At 42.8% G+C, this 20,737-nt stretch overlaps 1 protein-coding gene across 1 annotated transcript in view; it reads right to left on the minus strand.

The window, feature by feature from the left end:
* Positions 1-3,584: 3,584 nt before the first annotated feature.
* LOC131908910 (guanine nucleotide-binding protein G(q) subunit alpha) overlaps positions 3,585-20,737 on the minus strand; it is a 243,539-nt gene continuing 226,386 nt past the window's right edge. The window contains exons 6-7 of the mRNA XM_059260042.1: positions 12,905-13,058; positions 3,585-7,816 (exon numbers count right to left, since the gene is read on the minus strand). Of these exons, the coding sequence (XP_059116025.1) occupies positions 7,626-7,816; positions 12,905-13,058 (345 nt within the window). The 3' untranslated portion in view covers positions 3,585-7,625. The remainder of the gene's footprint in view (positions 7,817-12,904; positions 13,059-20,737) is intronic.

The following is a 20,737-nucleotide window of genomic DNA, read 5'->3' on the forward strand; positions in this document are numbered from 1 at the left end:
TTCCTGTGTCAATTATGTCAAAATGCAGACTTTATTTCTGAGTCAAAATACTTCTAATAACTACAGGTGTAAGCAAATTTCCCTCTGTACATGCATGTGCACATGTTATGAGTAAATCATGGTTAGAGCCTATATGTGTACTGACTTACACAGAGATCATGTTTTTAAAGACTTGGGTTTAATGTCCTACTCCAACTAACATCAACTCTATAACCTTGTTTCATAGACAATGCCTTATCTGCTTAGGTATGTATACCCACAAACTAATTTTGCATTCTTTCTGCCCAGCCTCAAGCATCTGCTTATCCATTCTTGCCATACCTTAGTCTAAATATTTTGTCTTTCTAGCACAGCTGCCCATCCTGAATACGGCACCTGTTTGCTTGTTGGTAATTAGTGCCCTCACACAGGGAGTGATGAAGAGAAAGTCAGGTAGCCTGGCCTTCTCCAGGTGTACAAAAAAGCTTTGGCTAAAGGACTTGACAGTGGCACATAGGTGCAGCCCAAGAGAGCCAACGGTTAGTATCTCTGTCATACTGGTAGGTAAAATTGGGTGTGACTATTTATACAATGAAAATCAGCACAACTCAGTAGTCCTGGCTCCACTGTTAACTGTTGAGCAGACTATCCCAGGAATGGGCCTCCTACAACTCACAAAATAAAAGCAGGCCACGTTTGCTAGGGTAGCTTTGGTCCCAGAATAACCACTGATACTCCTGCTCTGACAAGGGGCCTGCACCTCTGATGTGCCCCTAACTGGATCTCATGTAGACAGCATCTTATTAGATGTGCTAGCTTCCTGGCCACTGGTACAGAGCATAATGTGGAGGCCCCACTTGCAGATAGCAAGCATTTGCCAAGTTTCACTTGCCCATGTGTCTTGTCCAGGTCCTTTCATTTCCGAAGATGCTTTAAAGCTCTACCATACACAGATTTGGGCTAATCGGAAAAAGGCAGTCACAGGTCCTGTCTACTAAGTTACAAAAACCCTTATAGAACTGCAGGGGACAGGCAAGTAGGGACAGAACAGGCTATTCACTTCTGTTAACATGCTCAGTTAAAGAGGATGATTTGACTGTTTTTTAATCCTTAGGTTTATGAGGCAGAAAAATACTCTGGCCTTTGAACTGCATTCTTGAGGAAAACAGGAAGAGAGGATATGAACACAGATCAAGTTTCAATAGTCTTGAGACATGACAACTGAACAGAAAACATCTTTTCAATTTTCCCTAGATAATATGGATTTTAAAGACCCAGTTTAGCTGGTGGGTGCTGCATGCCTTTAATCCCAGCACTTGGGAGGCAGGGGCAGGCGAATCTCTGTGAGTTCAAGGCCAGCCTGGGCTACAGAGTGAGTTCCAGGAAAGGTACAAAGCTACACAGAGAAACCCTGTCTCGAAAAACAACAACAAAAACAAAAAAGATGAAGTTTATAATGAGGACCTAGTTTTCGAGGGACCTCGTGGGAGCAGGGGTCTGTTAAAATGGACTGTGCTCAGTTCTTTCTAGTAGTTGGAGCCAATGCCCTTTTTTTCCTTATTAGCCATGACAACGAAACAAAGGGATGCCAATGTATAGGGAACTAGTTAGTGTCATGGTGTTGGTAGATAGCGGAAAGGAGTAGCGGTTTCCTCAACATGGAAGGAAAACAAGGTTGAAATATCTAGACCACTTTTCTTCAACAATTAAAATTAACTTGAAACTCACCCTTCACTACAAGCGAACCAATTGCTAAGAGCGAGAAGCTGGACAATTTAATATCAGAAGTTGCACAGCATACCTACTGAACACATTATAGTTGTTCTTTAACATGGAGTTTGTATGGTAAAGTTGAGTGAGCCCTGGGTCCTCGGTGAGATATGGTCATGGCAGGAGCGGGTTTGCTTCCACTGTGCTCCGCAGTCCACACCTAAGCACCTATTTTCTAGAAAGACACTTGCCATCACCACCTGCACTTCAAAAACTTTCCAGAGGAAGAAAAGCTAGTTCTCATTAGACCTCAAAGCCTTAGATGTGTGTGGTTACTGATGTCACAGACACAAAGGATATCTGTGCTAGGTCCTTCTCCTATACCTGCTCCCTGCCAGCATCAGATAAGAACTCTTACGCCAGGACTCTGCTGCTGATCCTGTGCTGCCTAACAATCCAGGGGAAGGGAAGGGATGCTTGCCCGACAGGATGAGGCAAAGCCGTTCTGCAGAAGCCTGCACTGAACAGATACTCAGGTTCTTAAACAACAGATCACAGTTAACCAAGGGCCAGCTTTTGAAGAACAGATCTGGTATATTCTACCAATACATATTTGCCTTTTAGGGACTGACATTTCTGATTATATACAAATGGGAAAAGGTTATGTGTGTGCTTTAGAAACCATTAAATCTGCCTACTTTGGAAAGACACATGTGACCTATGAAGTTTATTAGGGAAGTGAGGAGGTGTTCCAATTCTCTTTATAATAAGCAGCATTCTCAGAGGGGCTTAGGCAACCTCAGGGGAAGCAAAACTCAGAATGAAGAATACTGTAGTACAAAATTATGGCCAAAAATACTGTATTTTTAACCAGTAAGATCATTGGGGCATTATTATACAACATTAGGTTTTTTTTTTTTTTTTTTTGCAAAACTAGTTCCCATCCCCAAACAATAGACAATACATGCATTTGAATGACATTTTAAGAACAGTAAATATGATTTTTTTAAATACTGCAAGTTAAAAATGTTTTTGACAAAACTCCCTAAGTACACAGATCTAGTCAGGGCTTCCAACACGAGGGTGGATGCAGATTCCGGCCAGAGGCTGCGATTTAGAGTCCTTTGAGGAAATCCGCCAGAAATGTGTTTCAATGAAAGTGACCCAGACAAACTTACACAGTGTTTTTCCACTTTCTTTCCTAACCCTAAAAATAGCTCACTGAATAATCTTCCTCCCTGTATTCTTTTCCTATCAAAGCTTCTATGAAAGTCAGAATTCCTTTAACTGAGTAAGATCCAATTTTGTAAAAGAGCTGTCTTTGTAACATGTAAATGTTATTAATCATTGGGTTCAAATTTTATGGAGATGGAGGCTCCATGGCAGATATTAAAGGGAGGGAAGACATAATATCTGAGTACCTACTGTGCATCAGGTGTGTATGCATACTCCGAACAGATGATTCTAGAAGCAGAACACTATGGAAGGGTGGTGGTGGCGGGGAGACAGCAGGACAAAGCATTATTATAAGACAGAGTGTAGAGGCTCAGCAAGCTATCCGTGGAATGGCAGGTGTCTGGCTCCCCAAACCTCTGCCACATCACACGCAACCAAGCCATCTATTTCTCGTAATTGTCTAGAACCCAAATGGAATCCCAAAGATACAAGTACCAGGACATCTAGTAATGCTGCATATGCTGGAAGTGTGCAAAGACAGATAAACACACATTATTAGCTTCCATTTTTGTATGTGTTTCTAACCAAAGATTTCTCTTTGGAATAAAATTATTAATGTACGCCCAAGCACACCTTATTTGTATCAATTGAGATGCTGTTAATTACCACTTGAGTGGCTTGAAACCCTTATTTAATTTTAAGAAGCGCAGCAATATACATTACAATATTTGGGTACACTTTATTTTTATATGGGTTAACATTCTGCTATATTTCACTTCATTCGTTCTGAGAAACTAAAAACAAAGGGGCATCAGGGTTCATCTGAAGGGATCTGAGGAATTTCCAACCAAGATCTGAGTCTTGCAGTATCTTATTATGCAGCCCTTTCTTCCCGTTATTATTTTTATTTTTTTTGCAAATAATCAAGTCATTTTGACCCAAATCCAGCATAAACAGCTTTTCACCAAATCCCACTTAAGACAACTAAAATTTACAATCATGTGGCAGTATAAATGTTTAAATTACAATTCGTACAACTTGACAATCAATATAAGTCTGAAGTACAAAAAGTAAATTGCCCTTTGGCTGAATTACCTTTTAAAACTATTAGGCCTGCTAATGTAATCTAAATTAAATGAAACAAAAACAAAACCCCCAAGCCCCCACGTTCCAGGTGTTTTTGAAATATCGCCTGTGGATGCCTCCTGCCAGTAAACAACATATGCAAGTTCCTAAGAAGAATTTCCCAGCTACTCAGGACATTCAACAGAGCTCTTCCTAAGGAAATAGTAAGGAAAATCCAACAGTCTATGGGACTTACTGACTTTTGCACGGGCGTGTTTTTTCCCTTTGTTTCAGATATGAGGCACAGACTTCTTAATTAAGCTCTGTAAGGCATAATATAAACCTCCAATTTACAAATAGGAATTCTCTGTGGGTGGGAGCTGCCGCATCACACACAAAGGGGAGACATCATCTGTAAACGGCACACTGTGATGTGCTGAGTGACTCATGAGATGGCTGCTTGCCTTGGTATGCTGAGGAAAGGTTTCTGTGTTCCGTGTTTGCTTCTGAATAAGACATGCCCAAGTCACCATCAAACTCACCACAAGCCTTCATTATCTAGAGCATCAACAACAGGAGTCAGTGGTACAGCTTTAAAGCGCTTGCAATCACAATAGAACAGAGAGCGAGAGTAAACTTTGTTTTTGTACAAAACTGAGAAGCCCTTCCCGCCCCTCACCCCTTCAATAAAACCCCAAACAAGAAACAACAACAAAAATTGTTTTTAGCTTCATTGACTAGTGTGGATACAATTAGGCGACGAGGCATCACTGCAGCTAGGGTGATCAATGTTTTCCTTTCTCAAAAGAAGGGATCCTGTCATGCGCCCCAGGATGAGCAGTGAAGCCACAAACTTCAATTCTGCATAGCAAGTTCCATCCCCAATTCCCAAAGACAATGTGGCGGCGACCTTTCCCTGCTTTGCTCTGCAGCTCTGAGCTTGAGATCAGGTGGACTCAACTACATCTACTACGGCTCTGTTAAATAGAATAGCATGGTTCCCTAGGACTGCTAACACTTGCGATCCTGTGATGAGGTCCACTCTACACCGTAGGCCATCAAATGTTACTTTTTTTCTTTTTTTTTGTCTTTTCTTTTTTTCTTTTTTTTTTTGTTTTGTTTTTTGTTTTTTTGCTGCACCAAATTTAAGGTTGCCCTTTCAGGCAAGCAGTGGTCTCTAGCTGATAAAACATCTCCTTAGTGGATAACAATAGCTTCTAAAACTGCCTTTCTAATAAAGGCCACCAGAGAGGTAATGCTAAACTGTGCATTTGCCAAATAAGAATATGAATCGTATAAAAGCTCATATTCCAACCCCAGGTCAAATGGCAAAAGGTCTACAAAGTTGGTCTCCGTGTTTGTATAAAAGCTCCGACGGATGTTGTGTATTTGCTATGAAATTACCTTTGGGTCTTAGGTCAGCACACCTCTACTCGGGAATGTGCAAATGATTTTAGACAGCACGATGCTAGTACCGCTCTGTACGATAGTAAGGGTTTTTTTTTTTTCTTCTTTTCTAAATGGAAAAAAATATCCCTAGTCAGAAATAAACTGACAAATTTACATTCTCCTCCCTTAAAAAAAGTAAATAAAATAACATTATTCAAAATGTGAATTAGCCACAAGACATACAATACAATTACATAGATACATATCAATACAGCACATTCAATCTGCCAAAAAAATTAATGATTACCAGTATGGATGCTGCAATATCAAGAGAGATGTATGTACAACAATCAGAACATTCATAATTGCACTATTCCTACAGGCAGTCTGTTAAATTACAGGTGCTTTCTAGAGCAAGGGATAAAAAAGTAAGCTGTGTTGTTTGGGGCCAGGAGAGTAAAACATGAGAACACTTCATTACGAGTCAGCAATTTCAGTGCTCATACAGTAAGCTGTTCACTCTCTCTCCTCTTTGTTATTCAAGAAAAGTGATTGAAACGGAAGTTTAGACTAGTGCCAAGCACTAATGAGACCAGCATTGTGGTCTAACTTCCTGGCAGCCTCAGAGCAATCACAATCTACTTAAATCACACAGCAACGTGGGCTGCTTGACAGGCTCATTCACACGCGTTCAGCACTGTTTGCATCTGCTGACAAATTGCACATGGAGAACTGCAAACATCTCTCCTAGTATGATCATTACATAAATACATGCTTGACAGAACACTGACTGGTGACTTTTGAACAAATCTTCCTTGCGTTCAAGCGACCAGTTCAAGAAGATCGTGAAATGGTAAAACAAGCTCACTTTTTCCCCCAAATCAAAGGTTAGGGGATAATGCTGTCAACCAGTGTTCCTGGCAGACTCACTTGAACTGAAAGAACATAAAGAGCTAATAATACTGGTGCCAGTAAGGAGATATGAACAGATCTCATGACAAACCACAAGGAGTAGTTTCTGCACTGCTCATCTGGACACTGGCACCGACCTTAAGGACAAAGAAAAGAACGGACCATGAGAAGCAGTTCAGAGTTAGCAACTGTTTGGCAATGTGTGTTTCTGGTTCATAGCACGCTGTCCTCTCACTGTGCGGTCTTAATGCTTACATTTTGATACTCTTGAAATTCTTAATTTATTTTGTCTTATAAAAATCTGGCTTTGGCAACATATATACATAGCAAAAATTATTTTAAAATTATGGCCCAAACACAAAGTGGGGCAAGAGGGAAGGAAAGCTAAAAACAAACCAAATGAGGAGCTGGAGGAGGGCTCTGGCAGCGGCTGCCGGGGAATGTAGTGTCTGTTGGCATATCATTTGGCATCTGTGGTTTACAGAGGGTGAAAAACCTAAAGTGAAACAAAAGGGAGCAAGGAAGAGACAGGAAGGACATGGCACATGGATTGTAGAAGCATGGACTCCTTCCCAGCCTGTACCCACACACCCTGACTTCCATACATTTCTCTCAACAATCCAGCTGCGGCTGAAGGTCTGCACCTAAAATATATGACTCTTAACCACCAATGGGCACCACTGTCCTAGTCCAGGTGAGACAAGACAATATATATATATATATATTTATTATACATACATATATATGTATGTATTGAAAAGGGAATACTAGATGTGATGTGCATCCAGAGAGATACATTTAAAACCATAGTGGTAATTAATACATACACGCCTTCAGCAGAACCACTATTAAATGAAGCTGATGTAAGATGACTGCAATCGAATGACACTGTCCTGACTGCATCACTCGAGAAAGAAACTTGACCAAGAATGGAACTAGGGTAAAGGCCATTATAATATGAGAGAAAGTAAAATCAGAGGGAGGATGGAACAGGAAGAAGTTCGGAACATCGGCTTTGTTTTTGGTCAATAGAAAAGAGGAGGAGGAAGAAAGAAAGGAATGGGGGGGGGGAGAGAGAGAGAGAGAGAGAGAGAGAACATGTGACAGGAGTGCTTTTATACTGTGAGTGAATGACTGAAAATTTCAAATACACCGGTCTCAAGGTCTGCCTAAAAACAAGAGAGGAAATGTGCTGGGACTGTACTTCAGCATTCTGTTTCCTCCGAATAGTTTAAATAAAATCATAATATTTACTACAGCTCTGTGGACACGCTCACAGAGTCCAGGACGGCAATAAATTAGTATTATGCAAATTGTTTCCCACAGAATACAGTCCTTCTTGGTTATCTTCAACAGCCCACGGGGAAGGGAAGAATGGTTTCTGGGAGGCACGGTTAGACCAGATTGTACTCCTTCAGGTTCAGCTGCAGGATGGTGTCCTTGACCGCAGCGAAGACGAAGCGGATGTTCTCGGTATCTGTGGCGCATGTGAAGTGGGAGTAGATAATCTTGTCACTGTCAGGGTTCAGGTCCACGAACATCTTCAGGATGAATTCTCGAGCGGCCTGGGCATCTCTCTGGGGTCCTGTTTGCCAAGAGAGGAGAAGCAAAGTTTGTTACGTGGCCCACTCCACAACTGTTCATCTGTTCAATCAGCACACATTGTGTATGCCCTATGAAGACTACTCTGTATTCCAGACCTCTATTAAGTTCACTGTGTGATGATATGCATTGGTTTGTACTTTCTTATGCTTACAAGGTACTTCTTATGCCTCATCCATTGCCCATGATAGTTTTGTTTAGAAAAATTAGAAACCTGTGATGGTTAGTTTTAAATGTCAAGTTGCCACAGTCTAGAATCACCCGAGAAGGGGTCTCAGTTGAGGGATTATCTAGATTAGGTCAGCCTGTGGGGATGTCAGTAGAGGATTGTTAATTGATGTATGGAGACCCAGTCCATTGTTGGGGGCACCATTCCCCAGGCATGGGGTCCTGAACTACACAACAAGAGAAAACAATGCGGCAAGTGAGGCTACATTATTCTCTGTGCTCTTGCCTATGGATGCAGCATGACTACCTGCTTGAGCTCCTGCTTTGATTTCCTCAAAGATGAACTGTAACATGGGACCTGTAAGCCACACAACCCTTTTTCTCTCCAAGTTGCTTTTTGTTAGTGTATTTTATTACAGCAACTGAAATGAAACCAAAACATTGTTTGTCCTTGCTTGCTTCCTATTGCAAGGATAAACACCAAGACCATAGCAATCTGGGGAAGAAAGAGTATATTTCAGATTATAGTCTATTATGAGTAAAGGTCTGGGTAGGAATTCAAGGCAGGATTCTAGAGGCAGGAGCTGATGCAGAGGCCATGGAGTAGTGCTTCTTACTAGCTTATTCCTCATGGCTTGCTCAGCCTGCTTTTCTATACAACTCAGGACTACCTGCCTGGGGATGGCATCATTCAAGTGTGCTGGGCCCTATATCAATCATTAATCAAGAAAATGTCCTCTGAACTCGCTTAAAGGCCAATCCGATGGAGGCATTTTTCTCAAGTAAGGGTCCTTTTTTCAAGATGCCCCCCCCTTTTTTTTCAAAAAGTAAGGGTCCTTTTTTAAGCTGACAAAAAAATAACCAGCACACTTGCATAATAATTTTGTAGTTGATTCTTAGATACAACCCAAACACAGAAGCAGTAAAAGAAAAAATAAACTGGACCTTGTCTAAATTAAAAAAAAAAATTGTTATCAAAGTCCATTATCAAATGAAAAATATATGTAATTCATATACCTGATAAGGATTTAGCACTTAGAATATATAAAGATCTCATATATATCAACAAAAAATTAAACAACCTAATTAAAACTGGACAAAATACTTGAACATTCTTGCAAAATAAGGTAACAAATAACCAATGAGCACACAGGATGCCTAACTCTGACACTCATTTAGGGAATGCCAAGTGAAATCATGAAGTAGTCTTCCCATCTACTAGCCTGGTATCATTTTAAAAGGGATAAAATAACCTTTGGCAACAGGTGAAGTCTGCAACTCTACTACTGGTAGGCAGGCAAAATGGTACGGCCACTATGGAAAACAGTTTAGTGATTCCCATATAACCTAGTAATTCATGTAGTAGGCGGAATTGAAAGGAGGGCATTTCGTAGGTGAACGTACAGTACCATCAGTCACAATAGCAAATAGAAGTAACTCAACTGGACTGGATAAGCCAAAGGTGGTTAAGGAAGTTCTGATAGATGGTGTAACATGTATAAATTTTTAAAACACATTCTGAAATCAACATGCTGGACACAGACAAATACTGTGTGACTTGACTTACATATAGTCTATAGAGACAGAAAAGTAAGGAGACAGCATGCGTCGGGAAAGACAATGGAGTGTTACTGCTTAGCTCGAGTGGTGGACGCATTGGAAATAGCTGCAGTTTCCTAAATGTAATTTATGTCATGACTTACATATTCAAATTATAATTGAAATGTTCTGTATGGTATTTTTTATCACATTTAAAAACTAACAATGTGACATGTTCCAGACCATTTCTAACTGTGTGCAGGATCAATCACACCATATATCAATTGAGCAGTTTAACACTTAAACAGATTTTGGCAAATTTGAGTTTAAACCTTCTAAATTACTAACATCCAAACAGCATCAGGTGCTGAGCAGGTACACTGTGCACTGTGCCACTGTGTACCTGTTTCTCTCCACTGTTGCAAGTCAGTTCTAGACCAGGGGGAAGGAAGTGTCACTTCTTTTCTCCTGGGCAAGACCTCCCAGGATCACAATGTGCGTTTTCTACGTAAGCAAACACTTCTAAGGCCTAACCAACTCTAAGGACCTTCATCCCGAGTCTCAGGCAGACAACTCGAGAACTTTCAGAATAACCCTATTACAGATTTGGGCTCATACCCACATCCCACACTGCCAGGAGCTGCAGCAAAGAGCTAAGAAGTAGTCTTCTCATTTGTACAAGTAGTAACAAGAGTGCTTTGAGGTTTGGGTGACTAAGGCTAGCAACATGAAAAATGAAAGTGTGCTAGTATCTAGGCGTTACATATGTGAAATAGCGTTCTGTCCTTAGCAATGTACTGTGAACTCACTGCTTCCACAGCAGCACTGAACACTTAAAACAGAGACTAAGAGGCTGGCAGGGTGTGAGAAGGCTGCCATTTCCCCAACTATTATTATTATTCTGTCAGGGAAGGAAAAGACTCCAACTTTTGTGTGTGTGTTTATTCTATAGAACATAAGAAACAGATTCGAGGTCACTGAAGTGCATTTGCAGTGTGCTATGTTTTAAGCATAAATTATGTTACTGGAGCACACAGGACTACAAAGAAATGGGTATAGCCATCACAGCAGGTGCACAATTTCAAAGTCTCTAGGAACGATTCTGCTGAGTTCAAGTCCATGTGGAAACAGTTATTTCAATTCCTGATGAGAAACACAGAGATGGCATTCATCTGATTAAGACCTCACAAGGAAGACATGTGCAGCTGTGATAATATCTAAATAAGCATATAACAAAACATCACTGTAGTGTGCTCAAAAGTTTTTCCAGCCTTAGCTCATCTTCCAAGGGCTTTGGATCTCATGAAACAACTTTGTCTTCTCGAGAACAACAAAACCATTGCCTTTTAAACTTAGCTGTGGCCATACTTCCTTTAGACATTATGTGTCCATTACAGAAGACAACAGTTAAAATCATCTTCAAATTCCAAAACATTTACAGTAAGCTCTTTTTGTCAGGAAATTGTAGTGATGAGGATTCAGGAAGTGGCAGTCCTGCAAAAACCCACTCCAGAAAACCTGGAACTGCAGTGCAGCCAGCCAGCACATGGCTGAGGGTGAGCAGCTGGGCTCAGGCAGCGTCTGCTCTGAGGCTGCGCACTGCTGTCTGTCTGTATCCAAGCAGGAACACAGGGGTCACAGAGCCACTGCTGTAAATGGTGTAGCCGTTCTCTCTCCACTGTTCACTGACTCACCAACTCGGAAGAGAAATTAAGGCTGCCTTCTGGGTGTACAAACAAGCATTCATGTTTCTATCTGAGGCAGGTGGTTCTTGCCTCTGTTCTCAGACCATGTGCTTACAGGAGTGGTCTACAGGAGCCACCGAGGGGGAGCAGGTACACCATATATAGTCATTTCCTTCCACAGCTTCCTTAAGAACACTGAGGCAATCTCAGGCACTTACCATTTGCTTCTGAGTTAGTGAGAAAAATAGAAGGAACAAAGAGAAAATGCTGTCTAGGCTAAGACAGAATTTGTTCTTTTAAAATAGCCAGGCAAACAGGAAAATGTACTTGGAGAGATATGAACAAAAAAAAGTCCCTGTCTCTAAACGGCTGGCTGTGCAGCCAATCATACACATGCATTGGAGATGCAAACTTCAGCTGTTGAGCATGCCACATTTCCCTTCCTCAGGCCAGCACTGCACCTAATGCATACAGAGCAAAGGCACCTACACCTTCAGAGAAAGCTATGAAGCCCAAGGGATCTTTAATCTCCAAGGAGTCACCTCTCTTAGAGAGCTTGATGATGTCATTTTGGGGCCCTGCTTGGGACTGCTGGGAGGCTGGAAGTGGATACAATTAGTCAACCAATTTTCCTCAGAGGGTTGATGTCCTGTCATTGAGAACAATACAGTATACCTGGGAGATCTACTTTGTAATGATGAAAACAGTGCAAAGTCAAATGCAAGTGAGTGCTGCAGACCCTGAGTGCTACAGCAAGTGTGCTTAAATAATCACTAAGGATGGTGGGACTTCCCTTTCTTGGCCATGGCGATCAGTTTAGTCAAATACCTTACTTGGACATCAATCTTAGGACTTTTGCTAGTGAAGTTCTCCCTAAGAAAATGCTGCCTGGACATTCAAGGACCACGCTAATGTCACACATTTGTTTTCTATTAGCCTATAAAGCAGATCTCATAGCTATGGCTTGAAGGACCAGGAAAATCAAGTGACTCTAAATAGAATCCTAGAAATAGGAAGGGCCTAGACTAGGATTAACTTCAGTATATGTAGTAGTTTGAATGTGAATGTCCTTCATAGACTGGGATATTTCAACACTTGGTCTTAGGAGGTGTGGCTCGCTGTAGGAAATCAGTGGGGGCGGGCTCTGAGCATTAAGTCTTGCTTCACATCTGAATCTTTCTGCTTGGGCATGTGTTTTAGAGATGTGCTCTCAGCTTCCCCCCTCAGGCCATCATGCCTGAAGCTTGCTGCCATGCTTGCCCATCATGATGGACTGACTCTACCTTCTCTAAGTTTCTTGGTCATGGTTAACAACAGTATAATACAGTATAGGAACTTCAGAAGTGAGCTCCTTACCAGAGAGAGGCAGGGGTGGGTGGCAAAATAAAAGAGAAGGAAACTGGAAATGATAGTGGCTAATAGAAAAGGCTACTGAATTATTTATTCTCCGAGCTGGTTATTTTGAAATAACCGAGAACTTGTTGTTTTCCCCATAACTTTTAACATTAGGAATAAAATGTTTTATGTCATTACACGTCAGGGAACAGTAACTTGTTCTCTAGCATGCCTGCCATCATGGACCCTGTGGCTCCAGGCACTGTACCATGCTGCCTCCAGCCACTAGTGTTAACAGCACCAGTCTTTCTCAGCTGTGAGGCTGGCACAAGGTGCCCACTTACCATCATATTCTGGGAAGTAGTCGACTAGGTGGGAATACATAATTTTTTCCTCTAGAAGATCTTTCTTGTTTAAGAACAGAATAACAGAGGAGTTCTGGAACCAAGGATATGTGATAATTGTTCTAAAGAGTGCTTTGCTCTCCTCCATTCGGTTCTGTGGAAAAAGGAAATCAGAAAAAGAAGGAGTGAATTACTGATGATACAACTGGTCAGCTGGCTGATGTCTTAAGTCAGCCCATCTTCTGTGTGCTTCTGATTTTTAAAGCCTGAGCTGAACTTGTATGGATTTATATGCAAATGATTCATGGCACACACTGACTGTTTTCATTATGCCAACTCTCAGGTCAGCAAGCAGAAGAGAATAATAATAAAAATATGCTGAAATAACTTCTTAGGCTTGAAAAGAAAGTAATCAGGATCTAGATGACAAGGCTGTATCTGACATATTGCAATAAATTCTACCAAAAATATTCATTCATAACCAAATACTTAAGATATGAGTTAAGCACACATGCCAGGCTTCACTTTGTATTTTCTAAATTATATTTATTTGAAGCTTCACAATGCTTTAAGCATTCAAAGTTACTTAATTGCCCCTAAGCACATCTGGAGTGCCACCACCATGATGGACATGCACATATACACAGTCAGCAATACCTGGGATCACCACTGTTCTTTGGTGTCCTTTCTCCACCTTTCTTCATATGCACAACTATGTAGAAAACAACAAGAATCTAGCTTTTGTTTATTTGTTTTGAAGACATAGTTTCACTGTGTAGCCCTGGTTGGCCTGAACTATGTAGACTGTACTGGCCTTGAACTTACATAGATCTACCGGTTTCTGCTTCCCTAGTGTTGGATTTAAAGGTGTGCATCACTCTGCCTGGCAAAAAATATGGTATTTCTTTTTTGGCACTTATAAATGTGCTTCCCCGGGGCAACACTTTCAAGGTTAGTTTGGCGACAGAAACCCTAATGGTTTCTCAAGAAATTAAGCCAGCATATTTGCATACACAAAGATGCTAATGGAGGGCACCCCTGAGTCAAGTCACCCCCTCATATTCATCAGCAAAACAGCACAGAGCCCCACAGCTTCTTTCTCAACCAGCTGCTGCTCTTACAGTATTGTGTGTGTCGTGTGTGTGAGTGTGTTCACATGCCATGGCACAGCACATGTGTAGAGGTCAGAGGACAACTCTCTCTTTACACTGTGTGGTGGAAAAGCTTGGTGACAAGCACCCTTTATCTTCTGAGCCATCTCATCAGCCCCCCTAATAATTTAATGATTTAAATGATTAATTTATTTAAGTTTTTCTTTCTTTTTTTTTTGAGAAAGTGCCTATTATGTAGCCCTGGTTGGTTTGGAACTTAAGTAGACCAGGCTGGCCTCAAACTCACAGAGATCCATCTGCCTCTACCTCCTTGGTGCTAGGATTAAAGGAATGTCCCACCATACCCAGCCAAATCAAGTAATTTTAGGTAAACATCGATGAAGCATTACTTTACAGCTCTAACAAGTTTTCGTTTCAACGCACACTTTTCTCTTTCACAAAATTGACCCACATGCCATTAAACATATTTTATTGTCTACATGCCTTTTACTGGTTAACACAGCCAGTGGTAAATCTTTTTATTTATTTATCTATTGAGACAGTCTTAATATGAAGTACAGGTTGGCCTCAAACTTAGGATCTTCCTACTTCAGCTTCCTGAGTGCTAAGATTGTAAGCATGTGCCAATGTGCCTTGCTTAAATTTTAATACCCAGAGTTTATATTCTATGAGATATGAGGACTTTACTGAAGCTTCAGATTTTATAGACTGAAGTTTTTGAGACTGGAGAAAAGTGGCCCCAAGAACTGAAAGGCCAGAGAAGAGACTCTACTGTGGGTTGAGGAGGGCCCAGTATCCCTAGGTGAGAGACTACCTGTGGAGAAGTTCTAACAAGCCATTCTGTGACTTTGAAAGGAACACTGTCTAAAGAAAGGGTGGGTAAAGCCTTTTTTGAGTATGGTTAAGCCCATTTGTTAGAAAGTCTCACTTCTGTCCTTCCAGAAGGGGCTGCTGGGCTCCTAGGGAACAACAGCCCAGACTGGGTCTTTCCAGCTCTACATCCCTTCGAGGCGAGCAGCTAGACTCTGACCTAGGGAACACAAGGTGTGTGAACTGAGCCCCCAGGTTCCAGTGCAATCTGTGGAGAGAGTTCCATACCAAGCCTCTAGGAGGACTGTCAGGACAAGCTCTCCTCAGCCCAGCACTGGGTCCCTTAGAGCTGTAATTCTACTCAGGTCTTCTGCTCTTAGGCTACACTGCCAGCAGAGCCTGCTCAAGAACCCATCCTGCTGACGCTCCAGCAAGGGGTGCCATTTGTGATGGACTTGGCCTTGAACACTGGGAGGAGCACTAGTGGCTGACCTTTAGAGCTGTAATACACTGTCACTGAGTGTGTCCTACAGTAACATTCTAACAGTGCTAGCTCTATTCTTTCCCTCTTTCCCAAGAGGTAAGAGGCTTATTTCAGAACTTTACTCCTCAAGGAAAATCCCTATACACCCCATCCCCAGGATGTGCTCTGTATTGGAGCAGAGCTAAATCCTAAGTGCACTGCCTTCCATGTTCACAAGCCTCACTCACAAGGGAGTGAGCATGAGGAATAACCACAGGTGCAGAGCATGAGGAATAATTAACTCTGCTCCGAAACCCAACCTTGGAGGGGAACAGCATGTCCCAGGAGGCACGCAGCTCTTGCTTTTTGTAGTTTGTAAGGGCAGAAGGTTCAAAGAGAAAAACAGAGAAAAGCAATGAATGAGATGTGTATGGCCAATGATGAAAATAATTGAGTTTCTGTTCACTCTGAAGACAAAGCAGCCTGCGGGGTGGCATAATCTCACAGCCCTCTTTTCTTAGGTTTTTATTAGAAAATGTCCAAGAGGATCAAAGAGGACCCAGTACAGGTTTCATTATGCCAGACACAGTATTCTGCATTAACTGGATGAACTGACCTCCACCTAGCCCCAAGGAACCTTTTATTGCTTGTTACTCAACTACTACTTCTGAACCTAGCCATGTAGCTTTGAAAGCTGGAGATGGAAGGGGCCTATGAGGGTGGGGTCTACCTGGTCTTTCTTCCTTTTGGGGTCACAGAGAAAGGGCATGTGCTTGACTGCAGGTATCTAGACTCGGTGAAGGCTTTCCCAGCCCATGTTGTAGTACTGAGCTGGAGGCGTTTACTCCTAGCTCTGGACCTGATGGAGGCCAAGCCTCCAGCTCCATGTCCATAATTGCAGCAGGATAGTGTGGCCAGAAATCTCCTACCCATGGCTGTCAGGCAGAGCAGTGCTCAAAGTCACAAGGAGAGTTCTCACCCCTCACCACCTCTAAGTGCACTGCTTTGTAACACAGTCTCCTAACACACAACTAGCTAATGCTAGCTACAGGCTAAAGCACCGTCCCAGCCTGGCATTCACAGCTTGACAGCCTGATGCACATACCTATCAATCTGAGCCCCTCCACAAATGCTCTTCTCCATAAAGAGATCCCATGTCACTGCCAGCACGCAGATGTGACTGCGCGTTCTTGACCCAACTCCTAATTGGTCAGGCCCAGGTCAAGTGCCCTTCCCCACACCATGCTTCTCTGGGCCTCTGGGCCTTACTCCCTCTCCTACCTGGCACTGTTGTGCCAGTGAACAGTCCCTGCCTGGAACTGCAGAAGATGGCTATCCCACCGTAGGACTCACGGTCCACATGGGAGATGGGGTCATATAGGAAGGAAGGCGTGATAGGTGTGAGTCAGAGAAGGCTCAAGAGCGAAGGGAGTTTTGCACTGACGCTCGACAGAATGAAGGACCACTGAGAACAAAAGTGGAGTGAGAGAAACACAAACTCGGAAATCTGAAGGGGCTGTGTTCCCAGTGAACCATTTCCCAGAGCTCTGAGTTCAGGAACTTGTGCATTAAATAAGAAAATCCTCTGTTTTGGGTACTGGACACATTTCCTCCTTATTTGCATTGTGTACTGCGGGCAAGGATGGTGCAAACATGGTGGGTCTGGGAAGAGCACGCCACTCTCTAAGGATCCAAAAGCAACCTCTGTGATTACATCCTGCCCATCTCCAACCCTGGAGGTGCGGGGACCACTTAGGTGCAGTACACCAAAAAGCCTTCCTTTTGGCTTGGGTGCAAACATCCTTCTCGCCCAGGGAGAGGCCAGGGCATGTTCACTGGACCCTAGACCCCACTTAGAAGCTGGTTTTCTGCAGGCTGGAGTCTGGTCCAAGTCTGCATGAATATTTACTGAAAGGCCTAACAGGACTGTGTCTAATGTCAGCCCACTTTACAGACAAAGGCTGTATTTTCCTATTCCTCTTCAACAAGTTGGTACTTCTCTCTGTACAGTCAGCTTCAAACTAAGGTTTGAACACCTCTGCTAATACCCTTTTCATCTCATTCTTCTGTCACTAATACACCCATGCTCTTTCTCACAGAACTATTTGTGTATTTTTGATTGTGAGCTTGGCCTTTAATGGCTGAACCATCTTTCCAGCCCCAGACTTGTTTTTTTTTTTTTTGTTTTTTTTGTTTTTTTTGTTTTGTTTTTCGAGACAGGGTTTCTCTGTGTAGCTTTGCGCCTTTCCTGGAACTCACTCGGTAGCCCAGGCTGGCCTCGAACTCACGGAGATCCACCTGGCTCTGCCTCCCGAGTGCTGGGATTAAAGGCGTGCGCCACCACCGCCCGGCCCCCAGACTTGTTTTTAAACAAAACACACACACACACACACACACACTCAATAAGTGGACAACAAGATCCTTAACTCTTTTACCTGATACAAATCTGTAGGAAGAGAGTACACTCCTGAATGAATGTGTGTTGACATGGGCATGGCCACACGAGGGACCCCAGTGCCTCACCCCTACAGCAACGGCAAAGCATTGACCAGGTGACACTCAGAGGGATGGCAAAGCCTTCCTTGGTTCTGAGTGATAACACTGACAGTGTGTGTAGAAAATGTCCACTGTAGCTTTCTGCTAGATGTTTGCAGCCCCAGACTGCTCCTATGAAGATGAGCTAAACCAGCCTCCCTGTTCTGCTGCATGCAGTAACTCCACCACCCAGTTAACTGTGTCACAAACGGAGCTTCTAGGTCCTGCAGCTTCTCCACCTGAGATTCCGGGATCCCATCTTTTCTGTCTGGTGTTTGTCTTTCCTTTATCCCTTGCTGCCCCAGTCAGCTCAAGGCGGTGGCCTAAGTCACCTAACTGCCTCCCTCCTATTTTGCCCATTTTAGTAGCTTGATAAAGCATACAGAATTACATAGCTCACATAAGTAGAATAGTGCTTGTAAATACAAAACTGGATGCCGAGGACACAAGATATGTAGAAAATCAGATCCCCTCATTCTGAGGGCTGACAGTCATCTGTGGGTTACAGCTGGGGTCTACTGCTGGAGGTAGGACAGAGCCCAGAGAACCTAATGAAGCTTTCTAGGATACAGTGATGCCCTGCACTACCTGTCACGAAGGTAAGTGGTCCAGAGTGATGCCCTGCACTACCTGCAATGAAGGTAAGTGGTCCAGAGTGATGCCCTGCACTACCTGCAATGAAGGTAAGTGGCCCAGAGTGATGCCCTGCACTACCTGCCATGAAGGTAAGTGGCCCAGAGTGATGCCCTGCTATCTGGAAATCATGAGGGTAAGTGGTCCACAGTGTCAGCTCCTGATGCCAGAAGCAGACAGATGGATGTGATTATGTTTCCCACATTTTCCATTAGAAAAGAACAACAAGGCCATCTAAATGAACAAGGTCAGACAGGCAGAGTGTGCCTGCATTTGGGATTCTGTGTATATGTGTAAATGTGCAAGTCTAGAGAATGGAAAGATTTCACTGGCTCCTTTTGAGCCAGATATTTAAAGTAAACAAGTGGCCTCACCAAGAGGTCCTGACATGGTAGCACATTTGACTGCTAAGACCTGCAATGTCACCTAGGCCTCTTACTACTTTGCCCAGGCAGAGAGAGGATGCTTTTGAAATCCTCCACATGTTAAAGTGGGTAGCTTCAAAATCTCAGAAAATGCTCAAATCCCAACCCAGACAAAACCAAGAAGACAACAAATACATTACATCAGTGAAGAAGTTAGGACAAGAAATAATTAGTTCCTTAGCCACCTCCCATTCTGCTACCCAAATCAGACAAGAGGGTAAGAAAGGACAGGACCCCAAACCCAGCTGCACATATCATATATTGTTTCCTCACTGATTTCCCTAGTCTTTGCAAATCTCGGCAAGCAATTATTTGAGATCAAATTAGGTGTGCCTGCAGGCCTGAAGACGGCTCCAGAAAGTTTTCATACTATGACAGCTTTGTATACGTGCAGCACATTCTGCCGCCCAGGATGTGTAGAGAGGCAAAGAGACAGAAGACATTTGCCTATTCCCTCAACATCTAAGGCTTCAGGCAGAGATGAGGTCACAGATGGGGCCCCTGTGAAGTGTGGTACACCAGTGTACTGCAGGAGAAAAGCAGGGGAGGAGGGGAGAGGGAGGGCTTGGGAGGGACAGATAGGTCAAGAAGAGACAAAGGAGAGCAGGACACAAAAGAAGCAGCTGGAAAAATACGTGACTTTCTTTCGTGCATTTGTGCAGTCCTAGAACTCAGAGACCACTTCCTTTACAATTTTCTGGCATTCTAATTCAGTCACACAATCAAACAACTATATCAAAGTCTATTTCTCTCTCTCTCTCTCTCTCTCTCTCTCTCTCTCTCTCTCTCTCTCTCTCTCTCTTGACACCAAAAAAAACAATGCACAATCTCTGATTATATTAAGTGCCACTACAGGGAGCCAGTAAGTGCATGGTTTCCAGTCACTAAAGAGCCTCTGAGATTTAAAATCTCTGGAGCTAGGGTTGGGGAAATAGCTCAGCATTTAAGAGCACTTGCTGTCTTTGCAGAGGTCTGGGGCTTTGGTTCCCATAATGCATGTCTGGCAACTCACAGCCGCCTATAACTCTAGCTCCAGGAGACTCAACACCTCTTCTGGCCTTTCTGGGTACCAGCACTTCCAACGGCCATGGGATGAAGTAACTGTTAAGGTATCCACACAATATAAATGGGTGGAAGAATATTACAAGTACAGACATAAAACTATAGTATTTCTATAATAGGGTTATAGGATAAAGAAAAAAATATAAAGTTCCAAAGAAATAGTAAATGAAAATGCCTTATAATTAAATCTCTATTTACCTGAAGTTACCCTGAAAGCTGGAGAGTGTGTGTGTGTGTGTGTGTGTGTGTGTGTGTGTGTGTGTGTGTGTTTGCACATGCACTGTGATACTGATTGTAGCCAGGGCCTTGGCACAAACTACCACTGAGCTAGCTGGCCCCAGCCCCTCTCTGATTTGTGCCCAAGTATTTCCCAGGTGCACGTGCATTTGGGGGAGTGGCAGTGGTGGGAGAAGGTCTGTGCCACAGAAGATCATCCTTTAAGTGTCAGAATGATCAGGTTCAACATTTAACATTACAAAACCTTCTACAGAAAACAAGCAACACAGTGAGCAGAAGAACTGTGGATCCCAACAGGGAACACTGGCTAACAGGACAATAATACTTCCATCATGTTTCATATCTGAAAATGCTATACCTAACCAAAATGCCAATTATACTTGAGGGCAGAATATGTACAGTTACATGGGTGAGATTTCAATGCTTTCAAAGGTCCTTTGGACCTTTACTCAGAAAACTTCAGGAGGATATGACAGAGACCAAAATAAAAACATTACATCAAAAAGGAAGTCAATACAGGATCTGAGAATTAGGAACTCAACACAGGAAAGGTAAG

The sequence above is a fragment of the Peromyscus eremicus genome, chromosome 1, assembly GCF_949786415.1.
Source record: "Peromyscus eremicus chromosome 1, PerEre_H2_v1, whole genome shotgun sequence".
NCBI lineage: Eukaryota > Metazoa > Chordata > Mammalia > Rodentia > Cricetidae > Peromyscus > Peromyscus eremicus.